At 50.2% G+C, this 17277-nt stretch overlaps 2 protein-coding genes across 2 annotated transcripts in view; one reads left to right on the top strand and one right to left on the bottom strand.

Annotated features, from left to right (window-relative positions):
* Window positions 1–7795, top strand: part of erbb2 (erb-b2 receptor tyrosine kinase 2) — a 27884-nt gene extending 20089 nt beyond the window's left edge. The window contains exons 23-27 of the mRNA XM_088622632.1: window positions 471–617; window positions 1117–1214; window positions 1432–1608; window positions 2590–2917; window positions 3629–7795. Of these exons, the coding sequence (XP_088478758.1) occupies window positions 471–617; window positions 1117–1214; window positions 1432–1608; window positions 2590–2917; window positions 3629–3951 (1073 nt within the window). The 3' untranslated portion in view covers window positions 3952–7795. The remainder of the gene's footprint in view (window positions 1–470; window positions 618–1116; window positions 1215–1431; window positions 1609–2589; window positions 2918–3628) is intronic.
* On the bottom strand, window positions 7410–17277 carry p3h4 (prolyl 3-hydroxylase family member 4 (inactive)). Its single transcript, XM_088622643.1, has 7 exons — window positions 16576–17277; window positions 12370–12519; window positions 11986–12157; window positions 11592–11720; window positions 10860–11005; window positions 8928–9011; window positions 7410–8144 (listed from the first exon to the last, which is right to left on the bottom strand). The coding sequence occupies exons 1-7, from the start codon at window positions 17041–17043 to the stop codon at window positions 8001–8003; spliced, it is 1293 nt and encodes a 430-aa protein (XP_088478769.1). The 5' UTR covers window positions 17044–17277; the 3' UTR covers window positions 7410–8000.

Here is a 17277-nt window from a genome sequence, read left to right as displayed (position 1 = left end):
GGTCATGTCATATGTTTCCCTGTGTACCATGTTGCTGTATACTAATAGCTCTCGAGATAGATTAGTATAAGCAACTGACTTGAGTGCATGTTTTTTAATAAGCCTGGAACTGTTAATGATATATTGGAATAGTTGTTTTAAAACTCGACCATCTCTGGGAACAACTCCCAGTACCCACTCACCTCACGAGAGAATGGGACATGAGGACACGAGTCCTCCTCTGACATACACACTGGCAGAATCCATTTGGCCTTAAATCCATGGTGCCTGCCAGGAGGGGCAGCACTGATGTCCCTGCAAGCCTGTGGACGCCTGGCGAGTCACGGGAGTTTCTTGTGTGCAGGAGGTCCAGTTGGCTCTCCGCTCAAACACGTGACATCTGGAGCCCAACCTGTGCTCAGAATGAATGTAGTAGTGTGTGTGGGTCACGTGGGGAAGGCTGTATCAGTGAAACTGTTTCTACATGCCAGGGGTGACAGTCTGGGAGCTGATGACGTATGGGGCCAAGCCCTATGACCAGATCCCCGCCCGGGATATCCCCGAGCTGCTGGAGGGGGGGGAGCGTCTCCCACAGCCCCTCATCTGCACCATCGACGTCTACATGATCATGGTCAAGTGTGAGTAAGAGAGGATGGCAGGTTCTGGGGACCGAGAGGAGGAACTGGACACCAGGGAGGGATCTCTTCAGGGGCAGAGAGGGGAGAGAGGAAGGAAGGTGGGAGAGAGGTATGGGGGATCTGAGATGGGTTAGGTTCAGGGGGGTAGAACGAAGCTGCAGAGAGAGAGGAGGAAGGATGGATTGGGGTTCTGGAGAGGAGAAAGGGGAGTCAGAGGAAGATCCATGGGCAGGCACGAGTAGGGGGAACTGGAGCCTGGTAGAAATATGGGGAGGGAATGGAGATGTCTGCCAGGAACTTTTGGACAGAGGGGAAAGAGAAAGGATGAGCGATGAGGAATCGGGATAAGAGAGTTTGGTGTGACATGCCCAGGAGGACCAAAGAGAAGGACAGCAGAATAGATGGCTACAGGGAGCTACTGGGAGGGAGATATTTATAAAGGGGGAATAAATGAGAGAGCAGTAGCAGTAATGGCCTGTGTATGCATGTGAATCCCCAGGCTGGATGATCGACCCAGAGAGTCGTCCCAAATTCCGAGAGCTGGTGACAGAGTTCAGTACCATGGCCAGAGACCCCTCCAAATATGTGGTCATACAGGTGGGTCTCTGACTGCACGGTACCTTTTGGCTTACCAGTGTGTAAAAACCTACTAGGCAGTTGTTGTAGCAACCTCATCGGAGGTGTTCCTCATTGTCCGTCAAATGCTTGTTCAGTTTCTTCATTCATTCTCTTTTTTGTTAATGCCTCTCGGAATGACAGGCATGGCCCCGTTGACCCAAGCAGACGCTCACTCTCTCTCTTTCTGCCCTTTCAGAATGACGGGCAGATGAGCCTGTCCAGCCCGCTGGACAGCGAGTTTTACCGGACGCTGATGGCAGAAGAGGGAGACATGCGGGACCTGCTGGACGCAGAGGAGTACTTGGTGCCTCAGCCAGTCTTCTTCAGGGGGGGAGACCAGAGCAATGGGCCCACGCGTCACCCCTCCCACAGGGTCAGTGGAAGGGCATGGGATTGTGTGTGTGTGTGTGTGTGTGTGTGTGTGTGTGCTTGTGTTCATACCTCTGGTCACACTGAGTGAGAGGGAGTGCGTGCTTTTGTGTGCAAGTCTCCTCTAATCAAGTCCAGTTAAGATAAAAACCAGCTCCAGTGGTTCAGCTATTCAGGAGTGATGGTGCTTGCAGAGCTGCTACTGTCTCATTACTGCAAGGTCCTGGGTTCGATTTCAGCCTGGGATGCCTCTCTGTATAGAGTGTGCATTTTCTCCCCATTGTTTTTTGCATGGGGTATCACTAGGTGCTCCACCTTTTTCCACCTCATAAAAATAATTGTGGGTTAAGTTGATTGATGATTCTAAACTGTTGCTTTCCAAAGGGTGTTCTGAGGCATTTTCATGCTTGAGGGGCTTGGTTCCTAGCACAAGCAGTACAAACTAGTTGCATGACTGAAGGGCAATGGAACTGATGGAGTACCCTGGGCTGAATGACCTCCAATCAGATGTGCCTCTTCTGATGTTGTAAAGTGAGAAATTCTTATGATCTGTCAGGCCAAGAGTAGCCAATTCCTTCTGTCTATCCATTTTCTAAACTCTTTATCCAATTCGGCGTCCCAGGGGAGCCAAAATGTTATATACATATACAGCACATGATCATTATCATGGTGCAGTGGCTCTGTGGCTGGAAGGTTGCCGGTTCGTATCCCGCGGCCGGCAGAGGAATCTAACTCCATTGGGCCCCTGAGCAAGGCCCTCAACCCCAACTGCTCCAGGGGCGCCGTATAAATGACCCTGCGCTCTGACCCCAGGCTTCTCTCCCTGTCTGTGTGTCTCATGGAGAGCAAGTTGGGGTATGCAAAAAGACGAATTCCTAATGCACGAGATTGTATATGGCCAATAAAGTGATCTTTACTTATCATGAACTCCACTTTGTGAAGGGGACCTGGAGTCGTGACAGCCTTTTTTCCCCCGTCTCCTCAGAGCACGGACCAGGCCCTGGAAGGGGACGGCCCTGTGGGAGGGCGGAGCCTGTACCCATCCGTGAGCACGCTGGGGCGGAGCCAGGGCCCCACGCTGCCCGGCGGAGGAGCATGGGGAGGCCAGTACCCCTCCCTGGCCCGCAGCGTTTCACAGCGGTCTGCAGGGGACCAGTCGGACTCGGTGTTCCTGGACGGGGATGGGGGTGGCCCCTGCAGCCCGGGGAGCACGGTGCTGCGGTACTGCGAGGACCCCACTCTCGGCCCCGGCAGCGACTCTGATGTGGAGGCTGATGGGTACGCGCACCCCCCCAGCGCTGCCCCGCAACACGGTGAGTCTGGGACGGCTGGCCTGCGCTCTGTTCTGCCCCTTCCTTGGTACCGCATGGCCTGGCACCTCCAGCATTGTCGCCATAACCTTGCAGGGGGTTAACAGCTCTTCTGTGGCTGAGCACCTTATTTTCTTTTCCATTCACAATCACCCATTGGTTTTCCGACGCCTTTCCGGTTGGGAATAGCCAAGTCTGTGTCTTTCCCGTCTCGGCTCGCTGCTGTGAAGCCCGTAAGGACACCTGAGGGAGAATGAGCAGGCGCAGGCGGATTCCTCTGACCTGCCCACCTTTGAAACACTCGTGTTTAAACACATCACAGGCTCTGGGCAAGGGGGGCTAAATACCTTAGTGGCATTTAGCCGGTCGTGCTTCATTGGAGAATCGGCAAGTCTGCTAATGACATGCTCCTGGCTCGAACCCGTGATCACAGAGTGCCCAACCTGTGCTCAGCCAAGTCTTTTACCAGCTGAACCAGTTGAGTGGCCCTTCCTCTCCCTCTTCAGTGTCATGCTCAGTATGGGCACAATACATGACAATATATTGCAAAACCTATATAGGAGAGATATAGAAAAATCTTCAATGTTTCTATCCCTCCCTTCAGTGATCATCGGAGTTCTGTTGTAGGAGGAAGGTTCCAGCCACGTTCTCATGCATCTCTCAGGCACAATCACATGAATGATGAGCTGTGCTGCTCTCTCTCCCTTTCCCCAGAGTACATAAACCAGCCCATGGGTGGGAACAGAGGCGGCACGGAGCGGCCCAGTACTCTGCCCCGCAGGTCTCACGGAGCGCCCCGCTTTGCCAACGGGCTGGCGCCGGGCAACAGTGTGGAGAACCCCGAGTACTTGGTACCCATGGGCAGTGCTGTGCCTGCCTTCGACAACCCCTACTACCTGGACCTGGGCGCCAAGGCGGCGGGCAGACATGCTGAGGGAGCGCCCACAAGGCTTGCCAATGGCTTTGTCACGCCAACCGCGGAGAACCCCGAGTACCTGGGGCTGGCGGAGACCTGGAGCGGACCGAGGGAACCCTGATACCGGCACACAGGCAAGAGCTGAGCACACCAGACAGACTTGTGAACCCTGAACTTTTGTAGAGATGGGGCTTGTTTTTACGGGCAGGGCCTGTACGAGGAAGGAGCTGTGGCTGTTCTGCTCGGTGTCTGGTCCAGATGGTGTACCTTCCCAGGACGCTCTGGGGCAGGGCACCCATCTCATCTCCCCATGCTCTTTTACTGCAGTGTGCCTCTAAATGTCAAAACCCCAGAGGATGGAGGGACAACATGGTATGCTGGCATCACACCCTGGAGGTGTTAAGTCTAGGCATCTGTAGCATCACAGTTTCTCTGTGCCAATCTGGTGTACCAACTCAGGCCACTTGACTATGAAGTGTCAGAGAACCTAAGAGCAGCCCGTTTGACTCCAGGCTTCATTGACTGTTGCTGGCAAAGGGTAGGTCAGCAACCTGACCCGACTCCCACTGATGCTGGTCCAGGCTGTACTGTGAGCTTGGGGAACCAGAAGGTATCTACTGGTCCAAGCTGAACTAGTCCAGGCTGTAAGGCAGGCTGCATTGGTTCAGCATTGACGTGCTTTAACCATAAATGACTTTGTCTGTTTTCACCCTAATGAGAAAACAGCCTTTTGTAGCTTAGCTCAGCTAAAATCCATTGTGTGACACATAATTGAAATCCTTGCTTCTTGCTCCTGGTTCTATCTACAATGTTAATCATTTAATTGAATCAATTATTCATTTAGTCCTTAATCATCTGTAATTTAATCATTGATGAAAAATGAGTATCTTACAGTTTTCTATCTGTAAAACCAGAATGGCTGGGACTCTCCAGGAACAGAAGTGAGGATGTATTTAGCGTGGTGTATTCAGTCACCATTCTCCAGCTGTTGGCAGCAGCTCAGAGTACTGCTTGAACTGGAATGAAGGTCCGATTGGTTTGTAACTATGTACTGGGAAACTGGAGTCTTGTTGGGTTAGTTCAGAAATTAAATGAACTGCATGGTGAGTTCTGGAGTGGCTGACCAAGACTAACATTTGACCCTGATCCTAATTCTGCCATCTCCAGATTCCCAGCAGAGTTGGCAGCTTCCCTCTACAGCTGATGTCATGCACTTTTTATTTGCCCCTCCACTCACCTCAAAACCAGGCAGCTGTTTCAAACTTTTCATCTGTAGCTTCTGAACAAAAGCTGAAACTGGGGGGGGGAGCAAAGTCTGGGGTTCTTGCATAGCGCCTCTATCTTGGGGAGAGCCGAGCTTGCGCTGTGGAACATCTTCAATGGTTTTGGGAAAATGGAGAGGAGAAAGATCATTCATTTGCTTTCCACTGCTCACCTGCACGTGGGTCCTCCTTGGCATCAGGCCCTTTACCAGAGAGAGTGTCACCCTCACACACTCTGGAAGTGGCCAAACGGACTGAGAATATGCGAGATTCTGGAGAATCGCAAGTGCCTGGAGAGCGTGCACTGCTTCTGGGCTGGGATTCGGACCATTCCTGCCCTAATGTCCTGGCCAGCACAATGCATCTCTTGAGAACCCCCAGAAATCATATCAGGTCTCTCTTAACAAAGCATTGCATAAAAAAAGTGCCAAAAACCCTCCTCCCTTTTGTAGTCATTTTTGTTCGTCTGGATGCTAGTAGCTAATTGACCTGAGAAGCTCGTCCACCCGTTTCATAGAAAAAGAATCCAGTGTATCAGCAATGATAAATTCGTAGCCTGTTCCAATCACTGACGATGCTAGTGCTTGCAAGGGGATTGGCACACCCCTGCTTGTGCAGAACTCAGCTTGCTCTCAGGCATGAGACTAGAGAAGCTGTTTGCCTCCGGCAGAAAATACTGCTGCTTTCCAGCTCTACCCCTGGCTTTGTGATTGGAGACAGGCTGTAATAAAAGAAGATGTCATTGTGTAGAAGTTATAGCAGTAGCACAGACACAAACACTGCGGCAACTCGTAGGGCTTGTGCATCTTGCAGGGCCTGATACAGAGCAGTTCAGGTGGCTGATGTTTAGCCCCGTGGTGTGGGAGGAGTTGTGGGCCGCTCCACATGTGGTTGTTTGTATATGACGGGGTTCTGTGCTCGCCAGCATGTACTCGTAAGACCACAAAGACTAACGCTTAAGCGTGCTCCTCGAGGGCAGTGGTCCAGCAGAGTGCGCAGGTCTGTTCAACTCGCCATCGGCATAGGAAGACGGTTAAGTGAGTTTAGTTAAAGCCTCGTGGGACTAATTTCCCCCTCGTGCCCATGGGAAGCAGACCTAAGCCCCGCTCGACCTTGCGAAAAGCTTTGGAGAAGAACGACAGCCAACAGCTCGAACCCCTGTTGACAGGAGGAGTGAACACTGGCCTCGACAGGGCAGCATGGCGATGTGCTCGCTGCGAGGGACTGACTCTGGCCTGGCCCTTGGGACCTCAGGACGGTACAGCTGAGGAGTGTACAGAGAACCAGACCCCCCCCGCAGGGCTGGGGCCATGTGGACTAGAAGCTCCAGGCGAGCCGTCCCCATGAGTTTCAGTCCTTGGCAACTCCAGTGATCGTTCACGTTTGCCTCGACCCTCTGACTTGGCCTTGGGGCTTGGTTTGGAAAGGGGGGTTAGGGTATGAGCAAAGTGGTCGGAACAATGTGTACATTTTTTTTTTAAAAAGAACCGTTGTATATTTGATACTTTAATGTTTTTTTTCTATAAGGTACAGTTCTCCTTTTAAACGTTTTATTTTAAAAAACTGTAATAATCTAAATAACTGTTTACGCACTTGAGGGGTTTTGAATTTTTGGAATTAACGCTGTTTACCGTTGAAGGGTCTGGGCAAACGTATGTACATAACAATACAACGAGTGCAGAACTCCGTTCAGACCTGCCAGACCTGCAGCTCTGGGTTGAAGTGGTCACATGCGAACCCAGGTCTTTAAGGCTAGCTGAGGAGGCTCGTTCTGCCCTGCTTTTGGGCTGATAGAGGGACAGTGTGTCCTTGGGGACAGGGCTCGTGGGAATGTCCTCCTCCCCCGAGGCAGGAATCGGCTCAGCAGTGATGGGATGAGCATGAGGAGGGAGGTGGAGTTTCAAACACAGGAAGACCATGAGTTCACCAGCTGTTATTTGGACGGTACTGACGTCCGCTAACTCTGTGAATATCACGGGGGAGCCGATAGTTGCCTACGCTGTTCCTAAGGAGTACAGTTGTCTGGAGCATTGGAAGTGTCCTACCTCCTTCCCCAGGGGCAGGAACAGGTGGATGGGGCTGAGAATTGCTGCTGAGCAGAGCTCTGAAGAAAGCAAGCAGGGACCTTCTGAACGCAGAACCCTGCTTTATTGCGTTCTGGCAGATGTGCCTCTCCTCCAGCACGCAAGTCAGACAGTTGACACATAAAATAAATACAGGAAACAAGTCAACTGCCGTCATAAAAGATAATAGGCCAAGACTTGAAAAACCCATTTCAAAGAGCTACATACAATTAAGCGCCTCGTAAAGGAGTAGGTTTTGTCATTTACACTTTTAATTTTTTGACAAAGCACATTCTGTGTATTTTGCATAATAGTCAGCTAATTGCCCAGGTTACAGTAGCCCTTGGTCTACTCAAACAACTGCTTCTGAAAAAACTCCTCAAAATAGTTCACGTAGTTCAGGGTCAGGAAATGCAGGTTGGTGTTGCACATCGAACGCACAGTGGAGCACTGGGCTCTGCAGCCTGTGTGACCCTCAACTACTTCTCTGCGGTTTATTTTCTATCGCATTCGAACAGGAGGGGTCTTCTCAGAACAACATTTTTGCCTCCTGGGAAAACAGGAGCTGCAGTGTCTGTTTTGTTCAGATTACTCTGTATTTAAGGCACAAAAATAATAAAGAAGTCTTTATCCAGTTGAACAGTCAGTCTGAGTGTTTTTGTAGTTCTGTAAGACTTTTTCAAAAGTGCCTAGAGAGTGTGCATTGCTTCCAGCTGGGATTGGGACCATTCCTGTCCTAATGTCCTGGCCAGCACGAAGCCTCTCTGAGAAGAGCCCAGGCCACTGAGGTATGTGTGTTGAGGGACATCCAAGTCCAAAAGGTGGTCAGGCGAAGAGTGTCTGGCTTAGGGCTCACCTACATCACCCTTGGTTTTGGGCTCCTGCCACCACTCTGCATAGATGGACTCCTCATAATCCCCCACACCCTCGAACTCGGCATCTGGGGGCTCGTCTGGACCCACCCCCGTTACCTCTGAGGTCACCACATCCTGGGAGTGGACACAGAAGGTTTGTCAGTAAGCATGCTGCATGTGGCAGGGTGTGTTGATCGATGTCTGAATAGCATGCTTCTATACGCACACATACATACACGCACACAGCATTCACTCTATATTTACATACAGAAGTCTAGACTGTGCCTGCTCATATTTTTAATTCAGAATTCACCATTAATTCCATCACTCTATTTCATATTTTCCACAGGGTTTGTATCCCCAGGTGTTTTTTCATGCTTCTTTTTTCACTACTCTTAAAGGTCTCCAACCCGGCTGCCAGAGAGCCCCATTTTACATCCAACCAGTAAGTCACTGATTTCTCGGAGGCACACAACAATTTTATTGTGATAAATGGAGCAGGTGACTTGTTCAATGATTTAGAGTCTCAAACAAAGATCTTTTAAGCCTTTAACCTAAAGGGGCCACATTCAAGCAGCTGATCAAACTACCTCCTTAACTGTCAAAAGTGTTCCCCGACATTAGGAACAGCTGATTCGGGGTGATCTACTGCAAAAATACTCCCTGTGAAGAATCTGAACTCCACTGAGCTGTTGATGTGTGTCGTGAGTGTTAGTGTGCTCATTTTAATCTAGTAAGGCTCTGTCGATTTTTCTTCCCACGGTGAGCTGTACAACCTCAAGATAACTTAATCTGAGCTCTTAAGCGGCTAAGCTGGGGTGCCAGGACCTATGCGAAACCAGCCAGGACAGGTCGCAGGATTCTGGCTCAGCACCCCAGGGTGCCCTGGGCTTCACGCGGGCTGGCAGAGATGCTCACCTCGTCATCAGCCTGCAGGTAATTCGTCGCAAACTCCAGCATCTGCTTCTGCAGCATCGTCGTGTTGAAGTACCTCAGAGCCTCCTGGGCAGGACAGCACAGGAAGAGCAATCCATCAGCTCTGACCAGCAACATTCTCACTCAGCTTGTTCCCTTTTCCCTAATCTTCAGCTCCTTTCCCAAAAATGACTTTTAGCACGGAAAACTGATTTCCTTTATTTTCTGCTATGTCTTCAGTTTTGTATCTTTAGATGTCTGCAATTACATTTAAAATATGGGCGGCAAATTCCTCTTTTAGAGACTCCTCTGCCCTGAATAAAGTATTCTTGACTGTTAGTGTTGCTTTGATTTAAGTCGCTGCAATGCTGCAGTATCCAACGGCTGTAGAAATCAAAAAGTCACTTCCCTGGACACGTTTCCACACGAGCCCCTGACTTGGCTCCATGAAAGGAGCTCAGGCTGGAGTCTCTTTCCTGCCCTGCTGTGCAGCAGCTCTAGACAAGGAGAATTCTAACACACCCCAACCCCAGGGGTACAGCGCCGCACAACGCAGGGCTTTGTTCTGCTGAACGGACTGCTGGGAAATCCTTTAGAGTCATTTTGGGGGGGAGGGGAGAGAGTTTGCCAAAATGGGAAGAGATTAGTGTGGAGTTCTGCACCTTCCTTTAAGCTGAACAGCTGAGCCCCAGGGAGGACAGGGTGGCCGACTGGGGGAGCACTGTGACCCAGGGGAGCCCCAGACCTCAGAACCCCCACGCACCCACCCACCGGCTCTGATCCAGCCCAGCTCTTGGTTACTTCATTAAGGCCTCACCTGAGCTAATAAACTGGTTAATCAGACCCATCTACGTTGGCAAAGAAACGCTGTACAGGGGCTGAGGAGGGAATGCCTGTCTCTTTGAGCTCCTGTGGAGGACTGGACAACCACGGTCTCAGAGCCAGGCCAGGGAAAACACAACTGGGCACCACAGCAAGGGCCAGGGCCTGGAGCTTGGAGCTCTTTTATCGTGCAAATCAAGCCACCACAACCACAGTAAAAACAGACAATAATCCTTTAAAGAAAGTTTATAACTTAGCCAACGTTTTATGCTATGTTAATGTGAGTACTAATTGTGGAATAAAGTTTATTTTGTTCAAAAACAAATAAGACCCATCTACCTGAAGGCTGGAGATTTTAAATTTTGTGTAGAATGTAATGGCTACAAAGGCCACCTCCAAGGCTTAGACAATTAAGTAAAGTTAATTTAATTCAGTCATTAGTTGAATCAACATTCAGTCATGTCACTGAGGGCTGGAGGGTATGTGAGTGGGGAGGGACCCCCCCCAAGTATCAGACAGTACCCTGACATAAAGGGTACTTACTCACTCCAGGTGTAGGACAAACCATCACTCTATTCTGAGGCTTAAACGACTGCCCCTCCTTACAAATACAATTTCATTAGTTCTCCTAGCTGTCCAGGCTAAATTCCATGCTGGACTTCTAGAGTCCAGCCTACTTAAAATTCCTCCTCAAGTTAATTAATTAAGCAGTTACACACTTCTCTAACTGACTGGTTGTGCAGCAGATTTCATTACAAAGCCCCCCGGAATTATCGGGCCAGTACTCCGGCAGTTTCAGACATAAGGACGCCCTCTGCTGGACGTGAACAGGCACTGCTGCTCACTGGGAGCTCGACACATTTGGAGAGCAAATCGTCGTAATGAATTGTTTCCAGTGAAGGATTCTCCCAGTTTACTCTGCAACTACAGGAATGGAATTTGGTCTGTGCTAACAGAGGAGATGTCTGTCTCTCAAGAGAATTTAAACCTTTGTGCGACCCACAGGAAACGCGGTCCAGGCTTGCGTTCAAATTCGTTTCACCTGGCACGGCCCTGCGGCACGCGGACCCCGCCAGGGCTACAGGGCTGCTGGGCAGAGCGTCCACAACTCACCGGCCTGGGCTGGAAGTGGCTCTCCTCCAGCCCCCACTGCTCCCGGTAGAACCGGTAGTACACCATGTTCTGCTGCATGACCTTGTCGTCGGGGTCGAAGAGCATGTAGCTGGCCGCACAGGGGGCGGCGTTCCTCACGTCGTTCACTGCCCAGCAGAAGAAAGAGGATCACCTTACAGCCCGCGGTGGGCTCCCAGCACTGCCACCCTGCGTCAGGACTGGGGGCACACTGCAGATCTTCCCACGACCCTTTCAACCCCCATATAAATAGCAGCATCTACACCAGGCCCTGAATGGTGCTAAACACTGCTGTGTTAGTGTATTCTCCAATATATGCATAGTGTTGTGTCACCTACACATTATCTGTAAAATCAGGAGTGGCAGACTCCATTCCTGAATGACCTAGTGTCTCCCGTTCTTTTGCTTCAACCCAAGAAGTCAAGCGAACAACTCATCTAATTATTTTCTTTACGGGATCTTTCTTAAGATCATATACAGTCGATTCCTGAGAAAGTGCACGTCACTAGAAGTCCTGATGCCCATAAAACACCTTCAAGGCCGGTCAGAAACGTAAAGTTCTGCTGTTAATTAAATAGCTGGGCCAAGTACAGTGTCTAACTGAGACACTAACACTAGTAACTACTGTTTGTAACTATCAAGGCAGCTGGAATCACTAGAGCAGTATATAATTGCCACATCAGCACAGACGCCCCCCTGCAGTCCTGTACTCACACTTGTAATAGGCAAACTGCAGATAGTGGTACATGGTGGCCACGAACTTCTCCACAAAGAACCCCCCGACGTTGGGGGTGAGATTGCCCTCGCACTTCACCTTGCACTCCAGCACATCCGTGTAGAGATCTGCAAGAAACGTCACATTTAAAAAAAAATATCAGAACTGAAATTCCCCCGCAGAGAGCATGGCTCTCTTGGCGTGTCGCGATGACGGGGACGAATGACAGATCGGGGAAACGCCGATGACATGGGACTCCCAAGTTAGAACTCCCGAGCTCCTGACCCCTGACCTCTGACCTCTGACCCCTCCCCCATATAATACGGCCCTGATGATTGGGAGCTGGGGACAGCGATTGCCAGGAGGGCAGGGGGAGCGTCAGTGATCACTGACCCGCCAGGGAAGGGTAGAAGTCCTTAAACTCCGTGATCTCGTAGGCGCCCTCGCAGCCTGCCAGGCACAGGTCGTACACATTGAAATACTCAGAGGCGGCCTGCTCCATGTCCCGCGCGCTGCTGCTGAAGTCTCCCGCGTTGAAGAGCTTGACGGCCTTCAGGAAGACGCCCTGCAACACGAGAGACGAGCACTCAGTCACTTCCCTGAGAGACGGCGAGACCCCGCGGATGACAGGAGCCAGTGACAGCCGGCCAGAGGCTTCTGCGTTCGTTTTATTTCACGTATGTAAAAATGCCCACCACACACTGCCTGACCCCCTCCCCGGCCCACGAGCGCCCACCAGGACGGGCCTGTGGAATGCTGGGAAGGCGGGCCCCTCACCTCGTAAGGCTGTTCCTCGTGGTCAATGAGATACTCCTCCACGTCGAACAGGGTCTTGTAGTAGTTCATGTTTTTCTGCATCAGAGCGTCCTTGGGGTTTCTCTGCAGGTAGGTGTGCGCTGCTGAAATAGCCTTTTCCAGGTGGTTCTCCTAGGGGGGACAGACAGAGGACAGTCAAATATTCTTAAGAACATATACAGGTTACATATGGGAAGATGGTCATTCGTCCCATCTAGCCCATTTGGTTGTTAAAGGCTAATTCTCCCCAGTATCTCATCCAGCTGTTTCTTCATGGAAGCCAGGGTCTCGGCTTCAACAACACAGCTGGGTGGCTTGTTCCCCACTCCCACACCCCTTTGAGTAAAGAAGTGTCTCCTATTCTCAGTTTAAAAGCACTTCCTCTTGTTTTCCACTCGGGTCCTCTGGTTCATGATCCACTGAAGAAATAAGCTGAGCTGACTAGGTCTGAGCCCTCGAGGCTTTTGAAATATGCTGTAAAACTTAACGGCACGGAGAACAAAGTTGGAGAGCACACATAATGAGTGAGCATGTGCACATTCACTTGTTCACCACTTCCTGAGAAATATCAGGCACAGACACAGATGGACACCAGCTCTCCTCCTGGTGCAATTCAACCCCACCCCCATACAGCAAACCTAACCCGACCCTTAACCTCCCTTCCACACAGGGACTCTAAATGAGACTGTGGTATTTACTCCACACAGCAGGACTCCCAGCTCATTAGCTGCACATGTGGGCAAAATGTGTAACTGTGTAAGCTAGTTCATTTTTACAAACCCTTTGCACATTTTAATGAGTTTTTTTTTGTGCTGAGCACTAACCTGGCAGGTTGTGGTTATTTGGTTCAGTTTCCTGTCAATAGTCTGGCAGACACGTCTAAGGAAAACTCCTTTATTGCAGAACTGAGCTGCAGTACAGAGACTCACAGGGCGAGAGTCTGGTCAGAGAATACCACCGAGCAGGTTTTCCTTGTGTGTTAATGGCACAGCCACAGTGTCATTGACAACATCATTGAAATGTGCAAAAAATAAAAAGGATTCAGCTACTAATGAGACCGAATATGAACGAGGCACGGTGACAGATTACATGGAGAAGAGAGAGAAGTACATCTAATTGAGGTCCTTGCTTAAATATAGCATGTAATTGAATGTTTAATGGTAACAAACAGCTACATATTCTTATTTCCCATCTCCTCTAGAACATCCCACCTCAATACCTGTCCCACACCTATAAATGCACAGGTAAGAGACCAGGACTGATGGCCAGCAAGCTACCTTAATCAGCCCAAATGAGAGGCATGGGCTCAGCTTGGACAGCCTCTGCCTGGCCTCACTGGTCACGATCTGTATTGCAACACCGAGAACAGAGGCAAGTCAACCCGGAAATCTCCAAACCGGGAATGGAGATGAGACTCCAGCTGCACAGCTGCCTGGTTGCATTCAGGTTCTAGCAGGCAAGGGCCTCTTCATCACATTGAGGATGCAAAATCAAACAACAGGGCTAAATTAGGTACTGCATACAAATACCTGCTTATCCACTTCACCAGTACAATTCCATCATGTGAGGAGGTTTGGGATGACGCCAACTGTACAAGTGCAAGGAATTTTTGTTCTAATTAATTCACATCACAGTCTGTAGTTCATAAAACCTAAGATGGATCAAACTGCTGTGGAGCCAGAGTCTTTACAGTGCTTTCTGCACTTACTCAAACGTCTATTGAGGATGCACCGCAGAAAGGGGCAACCTGAATTTACCAAACTCCATCTGGACATCGGAACCCCGTCTTGGGGTCAAACGAAAAGCAAATTGGGCTTTTGGGGCGTGCTCCTCAGAGTTACGCCTGTAAGGGTAAAAGCTCATGCCCCCTGTGAAATATGGTGGTGGTGGGGGGTCTAATATGTTTTGGGGTTTTTGTACCCAAGGGCCCTGGAGCCCCTGGTAAGATATGTGTTGGAGTTCGTGATTTCCTCTGTTAGGATATTTTGGTCAAACACCTGGTTCTCTCTGCTAAGAAGCTCAGCTTCGCCCTAAAAGAAACATTCCAGCATGACAATGATCCAGAGCATGCAAATAAATGGTTAGCTGCACACAACATAAATATTCTTGACAGGCAGTCTCAATCTCCAGACTCCTGTTGAACCCTTGTGACTCCGACTCCAGAAGGTAGGTCACAAATGGAAAATAAAGGGTCTAAAGGATGAGCAGTTCTATCTGGAGGAAAGGTCAATATTCCTCCTCCGAAGTGCCAAACGCTCACGGACACTATAGGACACACCGGGCAGAGTAATCCCTGCCAGAGGAGGCTTTACAAAATACTTACTACACGGGTGCGAGTGAATGTGACCCGTTGTGTTTTCTGGTCTTTATCGTGTGTGACAAATCCGTCTTTGTTCTGTGCAATGTTTTTAAGATAAAGCCATCTCTTTTTTGCGGTTTTTAAGCAAGTTCGTAAATCTTTGTTACGGGGTTTCTAGTCCTCACTTGGGTGTGAATAATTCTGGGGGGGGGGGGGGGCACTACTGTCTGCATTCCTGCTGAACTGCCCAATCTCCCCACCCCCCGCCGACTACCGCTCTATACCTCTGGCTAATCCACAGCCCCACCTGTGTTTGTACTTAAAACCGGGCAAGTTCTCTCTTGGAACTCGCCGTGGAAAATAAAAGAGGTTTCCAAACAGCAGCCCCCTTCTGGGAAAGCCAAACAGTGTCTGAAGGTATTATTGGTCCTCAAAACACGATATCGCTACTCTCGGCTGGATTTTTAAAGACACAAAAGACAAAAAGTGTATTTCTTACAGTGACTGGCTTTTCAGTTTTGAATCGGTTTCCTGGTAGGCTTTATGTGAAACCAACATTAAGTATGGAAGACAGAACATAAATAATGCACCATATACAATACCTCTGTAGCTATAATTAAACAAGTATGTACACTATTTTTTTCCCCAAACACTGGACATATAAATGCTTCACACCTTCATAAACAAGGCTGTTCACTGCGCAATTCTGATGTTTCGTTTTAACAATTGACTGATAAAATCGGAATGAAAAAATGAAACAATATCGATTTTTTCCCCATCATTACACTTTTGAAAGATGCAAACTCCCCCGCGACCGTAAATGGGGTGAAGCGGTTAGAAAAAGGATGGAGGGATGAAAGATATACATTTATGATCAAATGCACACAAAACAAATCTCAGTCCCATCCTCAGAATTACACTCCGGAAAGGTGGGCTGCACGCGCTATCCGCAGGGCGCGGGGGACGTGGCAGCTCTGATCCAGCCCCCCGCCCCGCGCGCTCTGAGTCACGGAAAAACTCGAATCACGCAGAACGACCGCGGGGGCTCCCTCACAGACAAGACTACGCACAAGCCCGGCAGTCCTGTGAACGGAAAAACAATGTACTTGTCCTCTGGCACACAACCCTGAAGTCACGCCTACCGTTTCAAAAGATTTGTTTTTTAAAAATCTCATTATTAATAATAACAACAATATTTTCATTCACCGTGCATAGACCTCCTGGGCGTTCGTCTTACAGGAGCTTCTGAACTGCCGTGAAATGGAAAAGACATTTATCAAGTAATAGGTTTATTCCATGCTGAAAAAAAGGAGAAAGAAAACGCAACGTTTCCTCACACCTGAAGAAGGCTCCACGGCCGAAACGTTGTGTTTTCTTTCTTCTTTTTTTTTCAGCAGGGAATAACCCTATCATTCGTTCCTTTGCAGCCTACGCCTGCTGACGCAGCTCCCCACCTGATTTATCATTTACGCTTGGTGCGGCCGATCACAGTGAAGCGTCTGGTTAAAAATGTAAACCCCATGAGCTTTTTCTTAAATAGACAATAGATCAAATAAATCCATTGTCTGCATTCGTATCTAATTTGGGACTCTCATTGGGTAGCCTGATACTGCCACAAGACTACCTCGGTCTCCAAGCATCCCGTGTAAATGGGGAAGAAAATGACATGTATCGCTCAAAACCCCACAGCGCCGGTCCTGTTGCTGCTCTGGTTTACACGGCTACACCTATAATCTCACCTACTGTTCTGCAAGCTTCGCCGTGACTAACAGCGAAACAACGTGACAGACAACACGCAGCGCTTGGATCGTGTTGGAAGTCGATGCGCGCCCCGCTACCGAACCGGGATTCCGTTCTCGGCGAGCGGGGAAGGCATTAACAAGCCCCACCTGGTAGTGCGCGTACTGGAGATAGCGGTACGGCATCCTCTTCTCGAACGCCTCCAGGACCTCCTTCCTCGGGTAGGAGACGGAGAAGACGGGGAGGTTCGCCTTGCACTTTCTGAGGCAGGACGCCCGGCGCAGGATGTGAGCGTGGACGCGCAGCTCACTGTCGGCGAAGAGCGAGTCGTGTTCCCGGCTGACCCGGCTGCAGTTCCGGCTGCAGAAGGCCTCGCTGTCCCTGAGCAGCCGGTGGAGCCGCAGGCTGAGCTCCAGGTACCTGATGCTCTCTTTCCAGTTCTCCGCGGCGTGCTGGTCCAGCGCGTACCCGTAGGCGGACTCCAGGGGCATCAGCTCGCTGTGCGGGTAGCTCCTGAAGCTGTACTTCTCGTACTGCGCCTCCGCCGCCAGGAGCAGAGCGGCGCAGAGGAAGACGGGGAGCAGGGCTCCTCTCGCGCCGCGGAGCCCCGGGGACATCGTGAGGGGAGAGACTGCTGCTGTGGCGGCCGGCTCCCAGTCGTTACCAGACGGTCATGCCTGCGCGCACGTACACAGGCCCGGTGGATGAATGAAGGAAATTTGGAGAGGGAGGGAGCGCGAGTGCGAGACAGGAGGGAGGAAAAAAAAGTTTGGGTCCTTCATAAGTTTTGGGCAGGAGTCAGTCAGTCGGGTTCTCGGCTCTCTCCGGGTCATAGCGCCCACAAGACCGCA

The sequence above is a fragment of the Lepisosteus platostomus genome, chromosome 28, assembly GCF_059453375.1.
Source record: "Lepisosteus platostomus isolate fLepPlt1 chromosome 28, fLepPlt1.hap1, whole genome shotgun sequence".
Lineage (NCBI taxonomy): Eukaryota > Metazoa > Chordata > Actinopteri > Semionotiformes > Lepisosteidae > Lepisosteus > Lepisosteus platostomus.
The sequence above is the reverse complement of the archived record's forward strand: the minus strand, read 5'-3'. Positions and strand labels throughout refer to the sequence as shown.